The sequence below is a fragment of the Sinocyclocheilus rhinocerous genome, unplaced genomic scaffold (assembly GCF_001515625.1).
Source record: "Sinocyclocheilus rhinocerous isolate Xijiao unplaced genomic scaffold, SAMN03320098_v1.1 scaffold2106, whole genome shotgun sequence".
Taxonomy (NCBI): domain Eukaryota; kingdom Metazoa; phylum Chordata; class Actinopteri; order Cypriniformes; family Cyprinidae; genus Sinocyclocheilus; species Sinocyclocheilus rhinocerous.
In genome coordinates, this window is record NW_015657498.1 from 364331 (window position 1) to 380119 (window position 15789).

Consider the following 15789-nt stretch of genomic DNA (forward strand, 5'->3'; position numbering starts at 1 on the left):
GTAACAATACTACAGCGAGAATAAAAGTTACACCTTCTTTCTTTGCGTGAACATTTGGGCGGCGTTATGCAAATCTTCCCACATCGTGACGTAGACATGTGGGGGCGTGTTTATACGAGGCGTTTTAGGAGGGCGTGGACGAGTCTTAACTTTTAAATAGAATATCTCTGTGGGTTTGAGACTTTAGTCTTTGCAACTTTAGGGATCTTATCTTATCTCTTATCACGAACAGCTTGTAACACTCCAAAGAGAAAGGAAAACTTGAAATTTCATCATATGACCCCTTTAAAAAGTAGTTGAAAATCCCATAATACAGTTAAAGTGCACCCTCTAATGGTCATAGACAGAATCAACAGAAAATCTAGAAAGCCTAATAATTCCTCATATTGTTTTCCCAGGCCAAAGAATCCTGGGAAATGGACCTAAAAGAGAAACTGGAACGTGCGGATTTAGTCAAACAAAAAGGGACGCAGTATTTCAAGGTTTGTTTCCTTTATTGTCTTAGGTATAGTGTCTCTACTGAGCTTGCCTACTGAGTTGTTTTTTATTTTATTGTAGACAAGCATTCTGCATTTTGTTTTTGCTTTTGTAATAGTGAATATATAAAACTAATAGTCATTTTAATAATAATATATATATATATATATATATATATATATATATATTGTGTGTATACTTAGCTTATATATATATATATATATATTCATTTTTTTAAATAAAATTCCTTTTGCATTTGATATTGTGTTATATTTTAAACAGAATATTATGAGTTTTTGTTCAATTTTGCAGAGAATATATTACCTTTAAAGCCACAGCAGAACTGTTGCGTCTCCGAGCAACACAGCGGTGTTTAGTTTCTGAATGAATCTGCGTTTTGAACTAATCGTGTGAATCAACGATTCAAAGGCCCATTCATAAAGAGAGTAGTTTACTGAATTCCTGAATGAATCAGCCGTTTGAATGAATCGAATCAAGACATTTACCGCCACCTACTGGCAGATAAATTTTCTTATTTAGAGTATTATTTAATTTAAAATAATAATAAGAATAATAACATTAAAGGGATAGTTCACCAAAATTTTTTTAATTCTGTCATCATTTACTCAAACCTGAATTACTTTCTTTCTTTTGTGGAACATAAAAGAAGGTATTTTGAAGACTGTTGGTAACAAAGCTGTTTTGGTTACCAATGACTTTCATTGTATGAACAAAAATACTGAGATGTTTCTCAAATTATCTTCTTTTATGTTCCATAGTTTATGTTAGGCCGTTGTAGCCTAAATGTTTATGTGTAATAAATTTTATGTTGAAAATTTGTAATGTCTACTTGATACTTTCTCATTTAACAAAAATAGCTTTAAATAATCTTTTGTGGGTATTTTCACAGTCAAATTTATTTTGCGATTAATTAGATTAATTAATCGAAACATCATGTAATTAATTAGATTAAAAATTGTAATCGACTGACAGCCCTAGTATATATATATATATATATTTACACTGACTTAATTTTACTACAAATAAACTACTTATCTTAAAATGTTACTAATTTAATTCTATTGGATATTTTATGTTTTTTCATTTGAGTTCAAATGCGTCTTACGATCATCTCTTAACAGTCTTGTTTTTGAAGTGGTCAGGTAATTGACAGCCTTCTTTATACTGTGCATTCAGGCTGGACGGTACAACTATGCTGTAATTCAGTACCAGCAGATTGTAAACTGGTTAGAGACGGAGTGTTGTACCGGAAAAGTGCAGCTACAAGCCATTCAGGCCCTCCTATTAGTGGCCCATCTGAATCTTGCCCTGTGTTTTCTGCGATTGCGAGAATACTCTCAAACAGTGGAGAACTGCAACAAGGTAGATTCAGATAGCAGTGAACAAAATATAATTTTATGCGTTTCAAAACAATTTTTTCTTACCGTGTTTTACTGGTTGTCATTACTAGGTTATCGACCTGGACCCAGAAAATGAGAAAGCTCTATATCGACGAGGTGAAGCGCGTCTGTTGCGCAACGAGTTCAGCATGGCTCTGGTGGACTTCAAGCAAGTTTTGCAAGTTAACTCATTCAACCGCGCTGCCCGCAGCCAGATAACCGTCTGTCAGTGCAAGATTCGTGAGCACCATGAGCATGACAAGAAGATCTATGCAAACATGTTCCAGAGGTTTGCTGAACACGATGCTAAGGTATGCCAACTATCACACTGGCCAGATAGAAATGTTTATTCTTGACAAATTCACTCGTTGCAGTTTCAGGAATGTGGCATTAGGAAGTGCTTAATTCTTTACTTGAATAAACAATACCCTTGGTTGTACTCAACAAATCTAACAAAAAACTAAACAAAAACAAAAAAACATGAACACAGCCAAGGCTGAGACATAATCTAGTATTAGCAAAGACTATAGAATACCCAAGACGTGTCACTCGTATAGTTTTGAATGGGGAAAAATGCAATGCTCAATATGGCCGCTCTATCGAAGGAAGCCCCGCCTTCTGAGTAAAAGAGCCAATCCCTAATCGGTAAAGTCAGTGTGTCACTGCAGCTGCTGTTAGAAGTCCTGGTTGCTATAGAAACAGTCAGCGTTCAGAGACGTGCGCTCAGGACTGCGCATGCGCACTGGCTGGTCTAGCCTGAAAAATAAGCTTTTTTAATGCTATTTGAGCAAAAGAAACAACATTTATGAGAAACATTTATGATTTCATTGGTGATTTCAAATATGAGATTTAATCTTAAGCTTGGCGAACAGTTTTGGCGAACAGTTTTGGAGAACAGCTTTGATTTTTCCCCATTCAAAGTGATAGGCCCTGCGTTCCATTCGGAAGGGCTCATCCCTATGCCCTAATCCCTTCAAAGGGTTTACCCTCCAGAGTGAGAGCTTCGAAGTGTTGAAGGGTATAGGGGACCAAACAACTGTTTCTTGAAGTGCCCTTCTGCGTCATTATCACGTGCCCACATGGAGGCGCCGTCATCATGCAAAGAATCTGCTCAAAGGATCATGGGAGTCCGAAGTGTCCATCAGTTGTACCCTTCGAATTGTATCCTTCATTCCGAAGGGCCCTTTGAAGTGGCCAGTTTTGAGCACTTCGTTTTGGAACGACCCTTCAATATGGCGGCCATGATTGTTTTCACTCCGAAGTGCCCTTCGGAGGGCGATATATCCCGTTTGGAACGCACCGAGGAGCTGCTTTTGCATGCCCGAGAGGCGTTTCAAAGATGGCCGCCGAGTGACATGACTTGCCTTAAAGGGACTTTGGTATTAGTCAAGTTAACAAATAAAATCAAATGTAAATTTTTTATGTTTAATTGAAGTAATGATACATTTTTCAAAAATTCAGTTATCATTTACTCACCCTCATGTTATTTCGCTGATTTTTTGCATTCAATGCAAGTAATTGTGACGATTTGTCTAAGATGACAAAAATAAAGTAAAATAAATCAGTATGATTTTTGTGCTATATTCCAAATCTTCCAAAGCCAGTGTTTGTGCAAGATTCAGAAGTAGTAAGTGACTGAGAATCTTCCCCTTTTGCAGTAGCTCTTCCAGTATGAAAATTTAAAATATGAATATATTGCCATTTATGTTACCTATGAGGTTATATATAATTATATATAAGATTATAACATATGTAAAATCTCCAATTTAAAATTTGAATGTGTACATATGTTAATGTTAAAATGCATATGATGAGTTTTTATATGGCACTATGTAGCAACCATACACACACACACATACACGCACACACACACAAACACACATATAATTTATAATATATAACAATATAAATTAGTCAACAATATCCATTTTAGTTATATATGCAACTTAAAATATACAAAAAAAGTTGTTTTTGTAATTTTTAAAAATACACATCTATCTTTTAAATTTACTTATATAATATCAACATGTATTGACAGGTTTTAGGATGGATATACATGTACATGTCAAATATGTCCATGTATGTATTACACATACATTCATATTTGTTTGGGCTAGATATATATGAAATCGTTCCAATTTCTAATGTTTTATATACTGTATGTTTTTAATTCATATGACTATATTTCATATATGGAAAATTAATATGTGTACATATATTGCATTTGCATATGGGTTTAATGCAAATGTAATGTATGTATTTAATATATACATATATAATAAGAACAATGCTGAATACATTAAATGAACTACAGTTCATTTTGTGAAGTGACATGTGGCTAAGTATGGTGACCCATACTCGGAATTAGTGCTCTGCATTTATCCCATCCAAAGTGCACACACACAGCAGTGAACACACACACACACCGTGAACACACACCCGGAGCAGTGGGCAGCCATTTTTTGCTGCGGCGCCCGGGGAGCAGTTGGGGGTTCCTTGGGGTTCCGGGGAGCAAGGTGCCTTGCTCAAGGGCACCTCAGTCGTGGTATTGAAGGTGGGAGAGAGCGCTGTACATTCACTCCCCCCACCTACAATCCCTGCCGGTACGAGACTCGAACCTGCAACCTTTGGGTTACGAGTCCGACTCTCTAACCATTAGGCCATGACTTCCCCTGATTCCCCTAATTGTGATTCCAGAAGTTCTGTATTCCAGAACTGTATGTTGTTCTTCTTCTTCTTAAAAAAAAAAAAAAGGTTATTGATGGAAGAAAAAATATAGATTAGAGGTTAAATCTAGGTTTGATTATTTTAATATTTAAATTTTTGGTAAAACTATCATTTTAATAATTGATATATTTATTGTTTTAGGGACTTTGAAAATACTATTAGTTATATGTTGTTTATGTTGTTTCTGTAGGTGGGACGATTAAAAAGGAAAAAAGAAGACCGTGGAATTTCTTATCAGAATAAGCAGGGATTAAAGAGACCTCGTCTCAGTCAGGACGGCTCCTAAAACTCGAGATGTATTCAGGACACCCAAAGCAAGGAGGTCAGGCTGTGGAGATGGCTGGTCCATCCTCAATTGTATCATGAGAGAGGCCATGGGTAGAGGCGTGGATGAGCCCTCTATACACCTTGACCTCGGACCTCATTATTTCTCAGACTGAAAGCAAATGCTGGGAAGGATTTGCATAATGGTTTATTGACGTTTAGGAGCTTCAGACCTTAATGACATTCCTACAATGACAAAAACAAACAACAACAAAAACCAAAGCGCACAATTCTGTGACCACCAGTAAACCTGTATGGTGCATGCCTTGGCTATCAGAAAGGCATTCATCCGCTGCATTAATGCAAAAGCTTTACAGACTTGAATATAACCTAGTACCTTACCATGTACTGTACAGTATTCAGTGTAATTGCATTGACTTTGTGCATAATCAGATTAGTTTAAGTTTGCAGTGGTGGGATGTGGACTGGGGGCTTGATGATTTTTTGTATTATACTTGTATAAGTGTGTATGATATTTAGATTCAAGTGACCATAGTGGGTAGCTGGACCTAAAAGTGCAATCCTCCCATTGGGGAAAACGTCAAGTCGTGGCAGGCCCACACTCACAAACACATTTTTGATACTTTTAAGAGGCTTGTGCATGCTTCTTTACTGCATCCTGGGAACGTCCTCGATTTGGGACTGTATCTGCAGGTTAGTTTCAACCTGAAACCCAGTAGATATACTTGACTGAAATTCAATAGCTGTATTTGTGAGCTGCGTTTCCATTACAGTTAAAAGCTCAAATGCTTTTTAGTCAAATCTTTTGACAAGATAGGAATATTTCAAAGAACTGTTTTCTTAAAACCCACTTGTTTATTTGATCAAATACTAACTAGTGTGGTTTGCATGTCTTTCAGTATGTTCCCCATATTTCAGACAATTTTAAAAATATTATTAATAATAAACGGTTTAACTTTTTTCTGTTTACAGTTTGATGCATTACAGCAGACCTGTCAATATTCAAAGAAAACTGTTTAAGTGTCCTGTGTTTTTGTAGTTGTTTGCAGTCAATGTCTGACTTTAGACATTTACAAACTCTGAAATTGTTGTAGAAGTGGCAAGTCTATGAACATGCTTTTTAGAAATATTGTATGTACAGAACTGTTTGAAAATTTGGGGTCAGTAAGATTTTTTTTCAAACACGGTAATTGCTGTTCTTTTGAACTTTATCAATCTTGAAAAAAAGTATCATGGTTTCCACAAAACTTAAGCAGCTCAACTTCGATAATAAGAAATGTTTCTTGAGCACCAAATCAGCATATTAGAATGATTTCTGAAGGATCATGTGACACTGAAGACTGGAGTAATGATGCTTTCAGCTTGCCATCACAGAGATAAATTTATATTGTAAAACATTAAAGTAGAAAACAGTTATCTGTAATATTTGTAATATTACAACAGTTAATGTACTTTGGTCAAATAAATGCAGCCTCGGTGGGCATAATAGACTTCTTTCAAAAACATTAAAGAAAATCTCTCCAACCTTTGAAGTAGTTTAATTGTCTGTCTGTCTGTCTATCTATCTATCTATCTAGTATATATTAATACTGTAGAAAATGTCCCAAAATGCATGACGAACTATTGAAGATGAAACTATCTTTATGGCAATGGTAAAGGAAGTTTGTTTCAATTAAAAATCCTATTACAAAAAGCAGCTTGAGGGACCTTTTACCCCAAATGCCCAATCTGGGACAAAAGGCCTCTGGAAAAACTGTCAGTGATGTAGTGTAAATATAGGGGCATTTGTCATTATATGCAAACACTTTGAAATATAAAAATATTTTGTATGATTTAAGTAAATACTTCAAAATAACACTTTAGCAAATAGTGTAGAAATGTGCTGTTTATTAATCACTTTGGCATTTCATTACTCCTATAATTTACTGCTTTAGAAACCAAACTGTGTACAAAATTTGTACAGGCATAATTCACAAATGAATCTACATTGTAATTGGCCCACTTTACAAATTCAAATCACAAGAAATCCATTCCCCACTATTCCTCGGAACACAGTGTTTAGCAGTGCATACATTCTGCTTTTTCATCCTCTGCCAGTGTTTGGGTGGCCTTTTTGGCTAGAGTGTGTATTTGCAAAAGGAGGCCTTTAGCCTTTAACCCAGTTGTAGACTAAAGAAGAGCACCATCACCGGCTTTTCATTCTTGAGAATGATAAACAGTTTCAAACTTACTTAAAAAACCACTACAATCATGATATAATCCCAGATTTAGTTTTTTCCCCTTAAACTGCATATGACTTTAATCTCCTATGGTCATGCAAATGAAATGGCAGTTCAAATGTAGAATTTTCATTGACTGTTATTGTATCAACTACACTGTTAATTATTTACATTAATAAATCACATTAAGATACCTCAGTAAAACAGAAGTACAGTATATAACTGACAGTCTGTCATGCCTGACCGCAATCGTGTCTAACGTCATCCTTTAACAATTTTAATCCAAGAATTCAAAATTCAACATGCTTTCATCTTTCACCTAGCTGTTTAATATTTGCTTGGACGCTTCAGAAAAATCTTTAAAGTAAAAACAAGCTGCTGTCACCAACCCATTTCAACCAGCAATCATTTTCAATAATTTGACTGTTGATTTGAATAGAGCATTTCTTAAAACATTAACCACTGGCCTTTCAAGTGCATCAATTATAAAAATGTACATAAGCTTGAATGACCTATAGATATTAAATTATGCATTTTACTAAAATGATAGATTTTAGAATATAGACTGAACATCTAAGCAGATTTAAGCAGCAAAATATGGATTTTCTTGGTGAATCTATTTTCTTGAATCTATTACAAATGTTGTAATATTTGTAATACAAAACCCCCAACATAATTTACTTTCTGTAACACTTTCTCAAAACACCAGCACTTGACTATAGGCACAAAACAGCAAAGTGTTGCATGACTGACCCACAGAAACCTAAAAAAAGTGTTGCTATTATAAAATACTGTTACACCCTAACATTTGATTGAAATGAACCGAAGGTGCCTTGTACTTCTTTTACAACGCACAAAGTCTGTCATAGTGAGCTGCTCTGGTTAGTCTCTCTTACTGAAAATAACACATTATCCAACATTTTCTAATCATATACCAACTGTAATGAACATTGGTCCATCCAAAATAGGGTTGGGTCCACTGCATCATGATACATTTTTTTTTTTTTGCTATCTTCTTCAGAAAAACTTATATCGTATGAACATTTATGATACAACAAGTTGTTGACGCTATCACACTTAAGAATGATCTCAAACTGAGTTTTCCTCAGATACAGCAAAACGTGTAAGTCAATTTTCAAGTGCAATTTTTCATTTCCAGTTTAAATCTACATTTAGATGCTTGCAATTGAGAATCGAAGATAGTAAAATTAAAAAACGTATAAAACAGACATGAACAGTTTGTGTTTGTGCCTTCTTGAGATCTCACGAGAATGTGTATCTTCAAAGACATAATTGATATCAAAAGTTGTCTTAAATACAGCCCAAGGATGTTTTTTCCCCCAATGTTTCTTTATCAGTCATGGGACATGTTGTACTTTCTGTCGTGGTCACAGGGTTTCTTTTTGTCTTTCTGATGTCAAAGGTAGATCACTTGCTGGAGTGCAAAGGACACGCAGTCTCTAAAAAAAGGTGAAAGCATATAGTTGCAAGTTCAGTGCTTTGAACATGGCTTCTTTTTACATTTAAATGTAATTTAGTGTTCTTTACTGTTAAATCATGCATGGAATTACCTGTTTCAATGTACCAGGAGTGATGAGGACAACATAGATCATCCATATGGGAACCATCAATGTTGAGGAGAGGGTGAACCAGCAGCCAGCCGCATAACCCCACCACGGGTATTCAAATGTGTTGTTAAACTTTAGAGGAGTGAATTTGACCAAAGAAAAGACAAATGTGCCCTAAAGAAGCAAAGACGTGTATTAAATTAGTGCTGAATGCATAATAAAGAGCTCTGATGTTCTTCCATAAAATTATTACTTTGGTGGAAACTGCAATTTTGTGCCTAATATGACCATACCACAATGAATCAGAGTAAATCACGTACTTACTATACACACAATTGGAGTGATATATTTCCAACAGTATTTCATTAAAGTCAAAGGACGATAACCGATCATGTCAACAATATTTTCGTACAGATGATCAGCACCTGAAAAACCAGAGACATTGGAATCAGAGGTCTTAAAGGAGGTTATACACAAAACAATAAGGAGGAAGTGACCAAGTAAATTACCTGCACATATTAAAAGACGGCTCACCAGTTTTGTGCTCTTTTCTTATTTTTTATGACACATGACATGACCAAACTTTACTACATTTACATTACATTTAGTCATTTAGCAGACGCTTTTATCCAAAGCGACTTACAAATGAGGACAATGGAAGCAATCAAAATCAACAAAAGAGCAATGATATACAAGTGCTATAACAAGTCTCAGTTAGCTTAACGCAGTACACGTAGCAAGGTTTGTTTTTTTAAATAACAGAGAAGAGAAGTGGTCCAAGAACTGAGCCCTGAGGCACATATATATATATTTTTTAAATATATATTTATATACTATAAACACAATGTTGAAGTATGGTGGTGGCTTTGCTTGAAAATCATAGCTAACAACACAAAAACTGCAGGTTTTATGTAAAGGTGACTGTAGCACAACTAGTGTCCTTGAAGAAGGCACTTAATGCTCCAATTACTCTGGTAAAGTTGTCCCCGAATAGTATAACTGTATAGTATGGTGGTTGAATAGCATATGAGAAAAGTTGTGCTATCTTTGGCACAGTATTTCCACACAAAAACCTACAATCTGTTTGATCGTGGCTGCAGTAATTCATCAAATGATGATCAAATACTGGAGTAGAACATTATAATATTAGTTGTGCAAGGCAGACAAGTTTATACATCATGTTTTTAAGTGTCGATTCAGTATTACTCACCATAAAACCAGCCAATACATATTGACTGTGCAATGGCAAAAAGGAGGAGGGTCATTCCACTGCAGGAATAGTAATCAAATAACTGGAAGATATACAGGCCACCCTATTGAACCAATGCAAAAAAATAAAAAATAACACATTGATCAGTGCTCAAATCTCATATTTTTACATTGGTCATTAAGTGATCTAACTTAGACCATTAAGAACAAATATCAAACATTAAGAACAAAATAAACCCACGGTAATGACTAAATTATGAATATAATCACCTCTGTTACCATCAGGAGGCCAATGAGGAAGCAGCCCACACAAATGAGGAGAAGGAAGAGTTTACGACGGTGTCCTTGGAGGAAGTAGTTGGAGTTCATGTCTGTTATGGCTGTCATGAGAGACTCCAAACCCACAAACTGAAAAAGAGAAAGAGGTGTAATTACAGTGTTTTAATGTAGTACTACCCTGAAAAAATTACATAACATATTTACTGTTAGTATACTGCATGCACAAAAGTCATGAACCAAGGGTACCTTTTAACAGGATGCTGTGTAATGAAGTTTTCTGTAGTATATGAAATATTTGCTATGTTAAACAACTTAATCTGGCCAGTAGTTAATAAAAACCTAACTGAAATTTCCACACAGTCAAACACATTATGTACTTGAGAGATGATGTGCCTCACCTCACTGTCAAGCCCCAGCAGAATAATCATGAGGAAGAAACATATGGACCACAGCTGAGACAGAGGCATCATAGCTACAGCTCGTGGATATGCAATGAAGGCCAAACCAGGACCTGGCAAAACAAGTGAATTGAGACTTAATGTGTAGGAAATGACATAAAGGACATGACTCAAAGGAGCCGCTGTTGTTTAAAGGGTTACTCCACCCCAAAATGGCGCTACGGTGATGCGGAGAGACACAGAGGAGACGAATTGTTGAATAAAGTCGTTATTTTTGTTTTCTTCACATACAAAAATGAATTCTCGTCGCTTCATTACGTTACGGTTGAACCACTGATGGCAGATGGACTATTCTGACGATGTCTTTCATACTTTTCTGGACCTTGACAGTGTAATTTACTTGGCAGGCAATGGGACAGTCACAAGCCTCCCGGTTTTCATCCAAAATATCTTAAATTGTGTTCCGAAGACGAACAAAGCTTTTACGGGTTTGGAACGACATGGCGGTAAGTGATTAATGACAAAATTTTCCTTTTAAGTTACCTGACTCTGCTACCGTTGAGATATCAACCCCCTGTTCAAAGGCCATGAAGCCCAAAACTGAAAAGATGGCAAAGCCAGATACAAAGCTGGTTCCACTGTTCAGCAGGCACAGGTAAACACAATCTCTATAAGCAGAAAGACAAAACCCATCACAGTAAATGTAATGTTCGACTGCATAATGTACTTGACACTTGTGATATTGAATCCTGCATATATACAGGTAAGAACATCTGTTGCCTCCACAAATATTTCCAAACATACATTTATGGATTTAAATGTAAATTTAATTGAATATGGTTTCTCGTGACATGGGTTCGCTCACTTGTAGCAGTTGTTGTTGTATTTATTGTAGCTTCCCAAAGCTGTAAGGCACCCAATGCAGAGAGCGTAAGAGTAAAATATTTGTGTTCCAGCATCCATCCACACCTGAAGGCAAGAGAGAGCAAGTTCACAACTACTAACCAGTCCATTTGGTATTTAGCAATACATGACACATAAAGGGTCTGGTCTGGTTCCACTCGGAAACATCCAAGTTATTGATCCAATGATTTGTTTTCACAGATTAATCGTTATTTAGTGATTAGTTATTTTAAAAGCTTAATCAGTTGTACAAATAATTTTTACTAACTTGTGTTTATTATAAGATCCAAGTATTTTTGTGTGTCACTGGCTGATAAAACAATAGTCTTGTACCTTTATACTGGCACTGGATGCATCATCACATAAAATAAATATTCATTAGACTATTACTGGTAAACCTGTAATTAATTTATTCCTCAACTGAAAATGAAAAAGGAAAAAGTTGCAGAATAAGCAAGTTAAATGAGTAACATTAGACTGGTCGTGTGATCTCAACCTTGTGGCCATTGTTAAAGGGGAAATAGGCCGCTGATTTGACCGCTTTTTTTAGGCCACTGATTTGACTGGTCTGATGGTCATGTGAGTGTACATCATTGTAAACAAAAGTAACGACCAAAGTACTATTCGTTTCTTTAGTTGCAAATGTCTTCTCAAGTGAAAAAATGCTTAATCATCCCCTACCATCACCACTCATATGAGACGTAAGATTTGTTTACCTGTGGGTCTGCAAGGCGTGCTGGGTTTGGGTAGAGGTAGAAGGTGATGCCATCGATGGCTCCAGGCAACGTAATACCTCGAATCAGAAGCACCAGCAGCATAACATATGGAAATGTAGCAGTGAAATATACAACCTGAAAAATAAAGAAAAAAGGACACTCCCGTTTTGAGATCCAGCATACCTGATTTAAATCTATATATATATAAACACTATCAACCGGACTATGTCAATATCCATGACAATCAGCCCATGTGAGAACTGAGGTAACGTGCTGTAGCGTCTCGACCAATCTGACACACTAATTTTTATTTGATTTAACAAATCAATTATTCATTAGATTAACAAATCGTCACAGTCCCCTCACTCAATAAACTGGATGCCAGGATTTCTGCAGAACACCAGGCCCCCTGGTCACCATGACAACTAATCATGATATCACTGGTTTTATGTATGATTAATTATTCATATTTCCTCATGAGCTGATTCGTTACAGTGCAGCCAGATGTCATCTGTATTAGATATACAACTCCACTGAGCTTTATATATATATATATATACAGAATATATATAACATTTATACCTGATAAAAAAAAATTTAAAAGTGCCTTTTCAATTGGTTCTCACCTTGCCTGTGGACTTCACTCCCTTCCACACACAGAAGTAGCAAATGATCCAGGCCAGCAGAAGACACAGAGCCAGTTCCCATCTCAAACTGCCCAGCTCATTCACACTTCCAGTTATATTCAATACTCGCCTCCTACAAAATACATTGTGTAATTCTCATAACTTTATTTCCAAATTCATGTATCAACAATAATGACACTTGAAAGTTATGCTTGCATTTAGTATTATTACACATTTGGCATTTCAACTGATTATACTTGCACTTTAAATTATTATAAATTAGATTTTAATATGGTCCCCTAAAGAAGGACATTTTGCGCACCATAGTAAATAATTAAAGCAGAGCATAACTGGAAAGTTTTATATTCACTACTTAACAGGACTTCTCTGTGACCTTTAAGGTTTAAATAATTTAATTATTACTTACTTTAAAATAAATAAATAAAGTGTGCGTGTGTGTGTGTATTAAAGTGTGACAAACATGCAAAAAAATAAGAAATCAGGAAGGGGGCCAACACTTTTTTCACACCACTGTATATATATATATATATACACATACACATATATACATATAACCAAATCTTCAATTCTGATAATAATAATAAACTTTTGGGTATTTTATAAACTTACTCCCAAAATTCTTTAACAGGTGATGATGCATTCTCCATAAAGCTCAGGTTTCTTGTCCCTCCCATTTGGTCGAACTCAACACAGTTCTCTGTAAGGTTGAAAGAAAAAAAGAGTTTCTACAAAACATGATCTATTGGAAATGAAAAAGCCTATTTTTCACAATAATAGTTTTATAACATACCTGAATTCCACCAGTTCCTGCAGCTAGCCCATGGTAGTTCACCACTAAAAGAAGAGAAGAGATAGAAGAAAGCCCAGGCCAAAATGATGATGTAGTAGGCACTGGAATAGAAGATGACCACCTGACTCCCATAACCCAGACCTAAAGAAAAGCAAGCCAAAACAATTCACCCCTTTTTGGATGTTTCTTTTGCTGACAGTAACATATCAGCCTTTTAATAACAGTCTGTGTTTGATGTTTAGCTTAAATGTGTTGGAGAGTTTCATATTACATACTGTTATACAAGTTAAATAATTATTTATTTAATAATGATGAATTTTTATGAATTATCTTTGAATTTACACATATAATATATTTGAATATGAAACACTAATTAATTTATAACTACTGCTTGACTTTACGAATCACAAACTTATTAAACAATTATTTATGGGTGGTTTATTTTAGCATTTGGGAATAAGATTGGAAGGTGAAAGGCAAGTGTGGAGGCTGAGAGCAAAGAGCTTTTAAACCTCATTTGAATGAACAGTAAAAGCATGTTTTTTTACATATTTTTGAAGCTTAACTTTTTTTTGTGGATCCAAAATATGGATCCAAGTAGTCCATTTTTTGTGGATTATTATAATATTTTTGATACATAAAAACCCAAAGTGGGTGCCTTAATTTTTCTTTTTTAGGTAAACCTTACACATAATTTCATAGAGTTTTTTTACAAGTATTAATTTATTACTAGATTATATATTTAGAAATAACTGCACATTTTACAAAAAGTAAAAGTAATGGCTCTGGAAAACTACTAAAAACTGCGAAATTCAGTAAGCAGCAACCTTAATATTTTAAAGTCTGCACACAAACTGGAAGCTTCTCACATTTCTGACCACTATTGTTCACTACTGTTGTTTACTACACCACTACAACTATCTAATTTTAACATACAGCACTATGATTGACACAACAGCATTTACTCCATTGTACATTATCAATGACATTAAAGGTGAACAATGAAATCTCACCTTCAAATAGTGGGCAGATCTTCCTCCAACAGGTAACAGACCCTTGGCTGGTGTACTGACCCAAAGCAGTCTCCATAAGAAACAGAGGAATGCCGCAGGCAAACAGAAAGACCATATATGGAATGAAAAACACTCCTAAAAAAATGGTGAAAATTAAATTAAACTGATAAAATGAATTGGTAAAATGAAAAAAATGAAATGGTAAAATGAATTTTTAATAGAGCTCACACACAGTAATACAGTACAAACATATACAAACCTCCTCCATTCTTGTAACACAGATATGGAAATCTCCACACATTTCCCAAACCAATGATTTGGCCAGCAACGGCTAAGATAAACTCCACTTTACTGGCCCACTGGCCTCTTGCTCGGGTTTTAATGCCTGTGTCAATTCTTTCTGAATCTGAATAAGCCAGTTTAAACTGCAAATCTGGATCATGCTGCATTTCCATGTCACTACAAAGAAAGCAAACATCTGTCAAAACATTGATGGCAGAGAAGCACAAACAAAATTGAGAACAGACCAGTGATTAAAACATGTAAAGGTCAAAAACAGCAATGAGTCTTTGTTCAGTACCATCTGGTTGTTCCACAGCAGGGCCGTGCTGTGGAACAACGTGCTGTGGAGGGGTGGCCCGGTGGCTAGAGCCACTGCCCCTTTGCCCTCATTGGCTGAGGTGCCCCTCTCACCAGCCCCCACCCTCACCCCAGCTCAAAGCGTTCGGTTACTGCTCCGCTAAAGATCCGCTGATTCCGCTAATCCGCTCCGTGTTTTCCCGTGTGTTCGGCGTGTATTGTCATTACCTTGTTCTACTTTGTCTGCCCTTTTTGAGTTTGTTATTAAAGTCTGTTCAATTGGAAGTTTATCTCCTCCTCTCCTCGTTTCCTTCCTACGAACTGTGACAGAAACAAATCATATTTTATTCAAACCATATTAATAGTAGGCCTATAAATAGTTTAAAAATAATATAAATGTTCTAAATGAGTTGTTTATTTGTATATAATATAGATTAATGCTGTAAAATATTAAAATAAATGTCTAATATTTATAGGGGAGAGTGGGCTAAGATTAGCCATTTTTTATTTATGTGGTCCTCAAGGGAAAATGACGCAGAAATACAAAAATATCTATCCTATCCTATCCTAATGAAAGTA

The 15789-nt window shown here is 35.6% G+C and overlaps 2 protein-coding genes across 3 annotated transcripts in view; one reads left to right on the plus strand and one right to left on the minus strand.

The window, feature by feature from the left end:
* Positions 1–5757, plus strand: part of LOC107721196 (peptidyl-prolyl cis-trans isomerase FKBP5-like) — a 14648-nt gene extending 8891 nt beyond the window's left edge. Inside the window, exons 8-11 of the mRNA XM_016529085.1 lie at positions 399–482; positions 1675–1860; positions 1949–2188; positions 4795–5757. Of these exons, the coding sequence (XP_016384571.1) occupies positions 399–482; positions 1675–1860; positions 1949–2188; positions 4795–4890 (606 nt within the window). The 3' untranslated portion in view covers positions 4891–5757. The remainder of the gene's footprint in view (positions 1–398; positions 483–1674; positions 1861–1948; positions 2189–4794) is intronic.
* Positions 5758–8102: 2345 nt separating this feature from the next.
* LOC107721195 (sodium- and chloride-dependent GABA transporter 2-like) lies at positions 8103–15603 on the minus strand. Of its 2 annotated transcripts, none has more exons than XM_016529084.1 (15): positions 15439–15603; positions 14891–15090; positions 14632–14766; positions 13619–13759; positions 13438–13525; positions 12808–12940; positions 12182–12316; positions 11428–11531; positions 11106–11230; positions 10563–10675; positions 10156–10293; positions 9887–9989; positions 9001–9101; positions 8680–8850; positions 8103–8568 (listed from the first exon to the last, which is right to left on the minus strand). In XM_016529084.1, exons 2-15 carry the CDS (start codon positions 15084–15086, stop codon positions 8497–8499), a joined length of 1755 nt encoding a protein of 584 aa, XP_016384570.1. In that variant the 5' UTR covers positions 15087–15090; positions 15439–15603; the 3' UTR covers positions 8103–8496. The 2 variants fall into 2 exon arrangements, with proteins under 2 accessions (XP_016384570.1, XP_016384569.1); XM_016529083.1 differs by having other exon boundaries at positions 15212–15603.
* Positions 15604–15789: the final 186 nt, after the last annotated feature.

Excerpts from the sequence above, each read along its gene's own strand:
- LOC107721195 (XM_016529084.1), bottom strand. The coding sequence starts at position 15,086 with ATGGAAATGCAGCATGATCCAGATTTGCAGTTTAAACTGGCTTATTCA. Across the intron at positions 12,941-13,437 it reads CCTGTTAAAGAATTTTGGGA|GAGGCGAGTATTGAATATAA; the intron begins GTAAGTTTATAA and ends TGTATTTTGTAG. Across the intron at positions 8,851-9,000 it reads TCACTCCAATTGTGTGTATA|GGCACATTTGTCTTTTCTTT; the intron begins GTAAGTACGTGA and ends TTGCTTCTTTAG.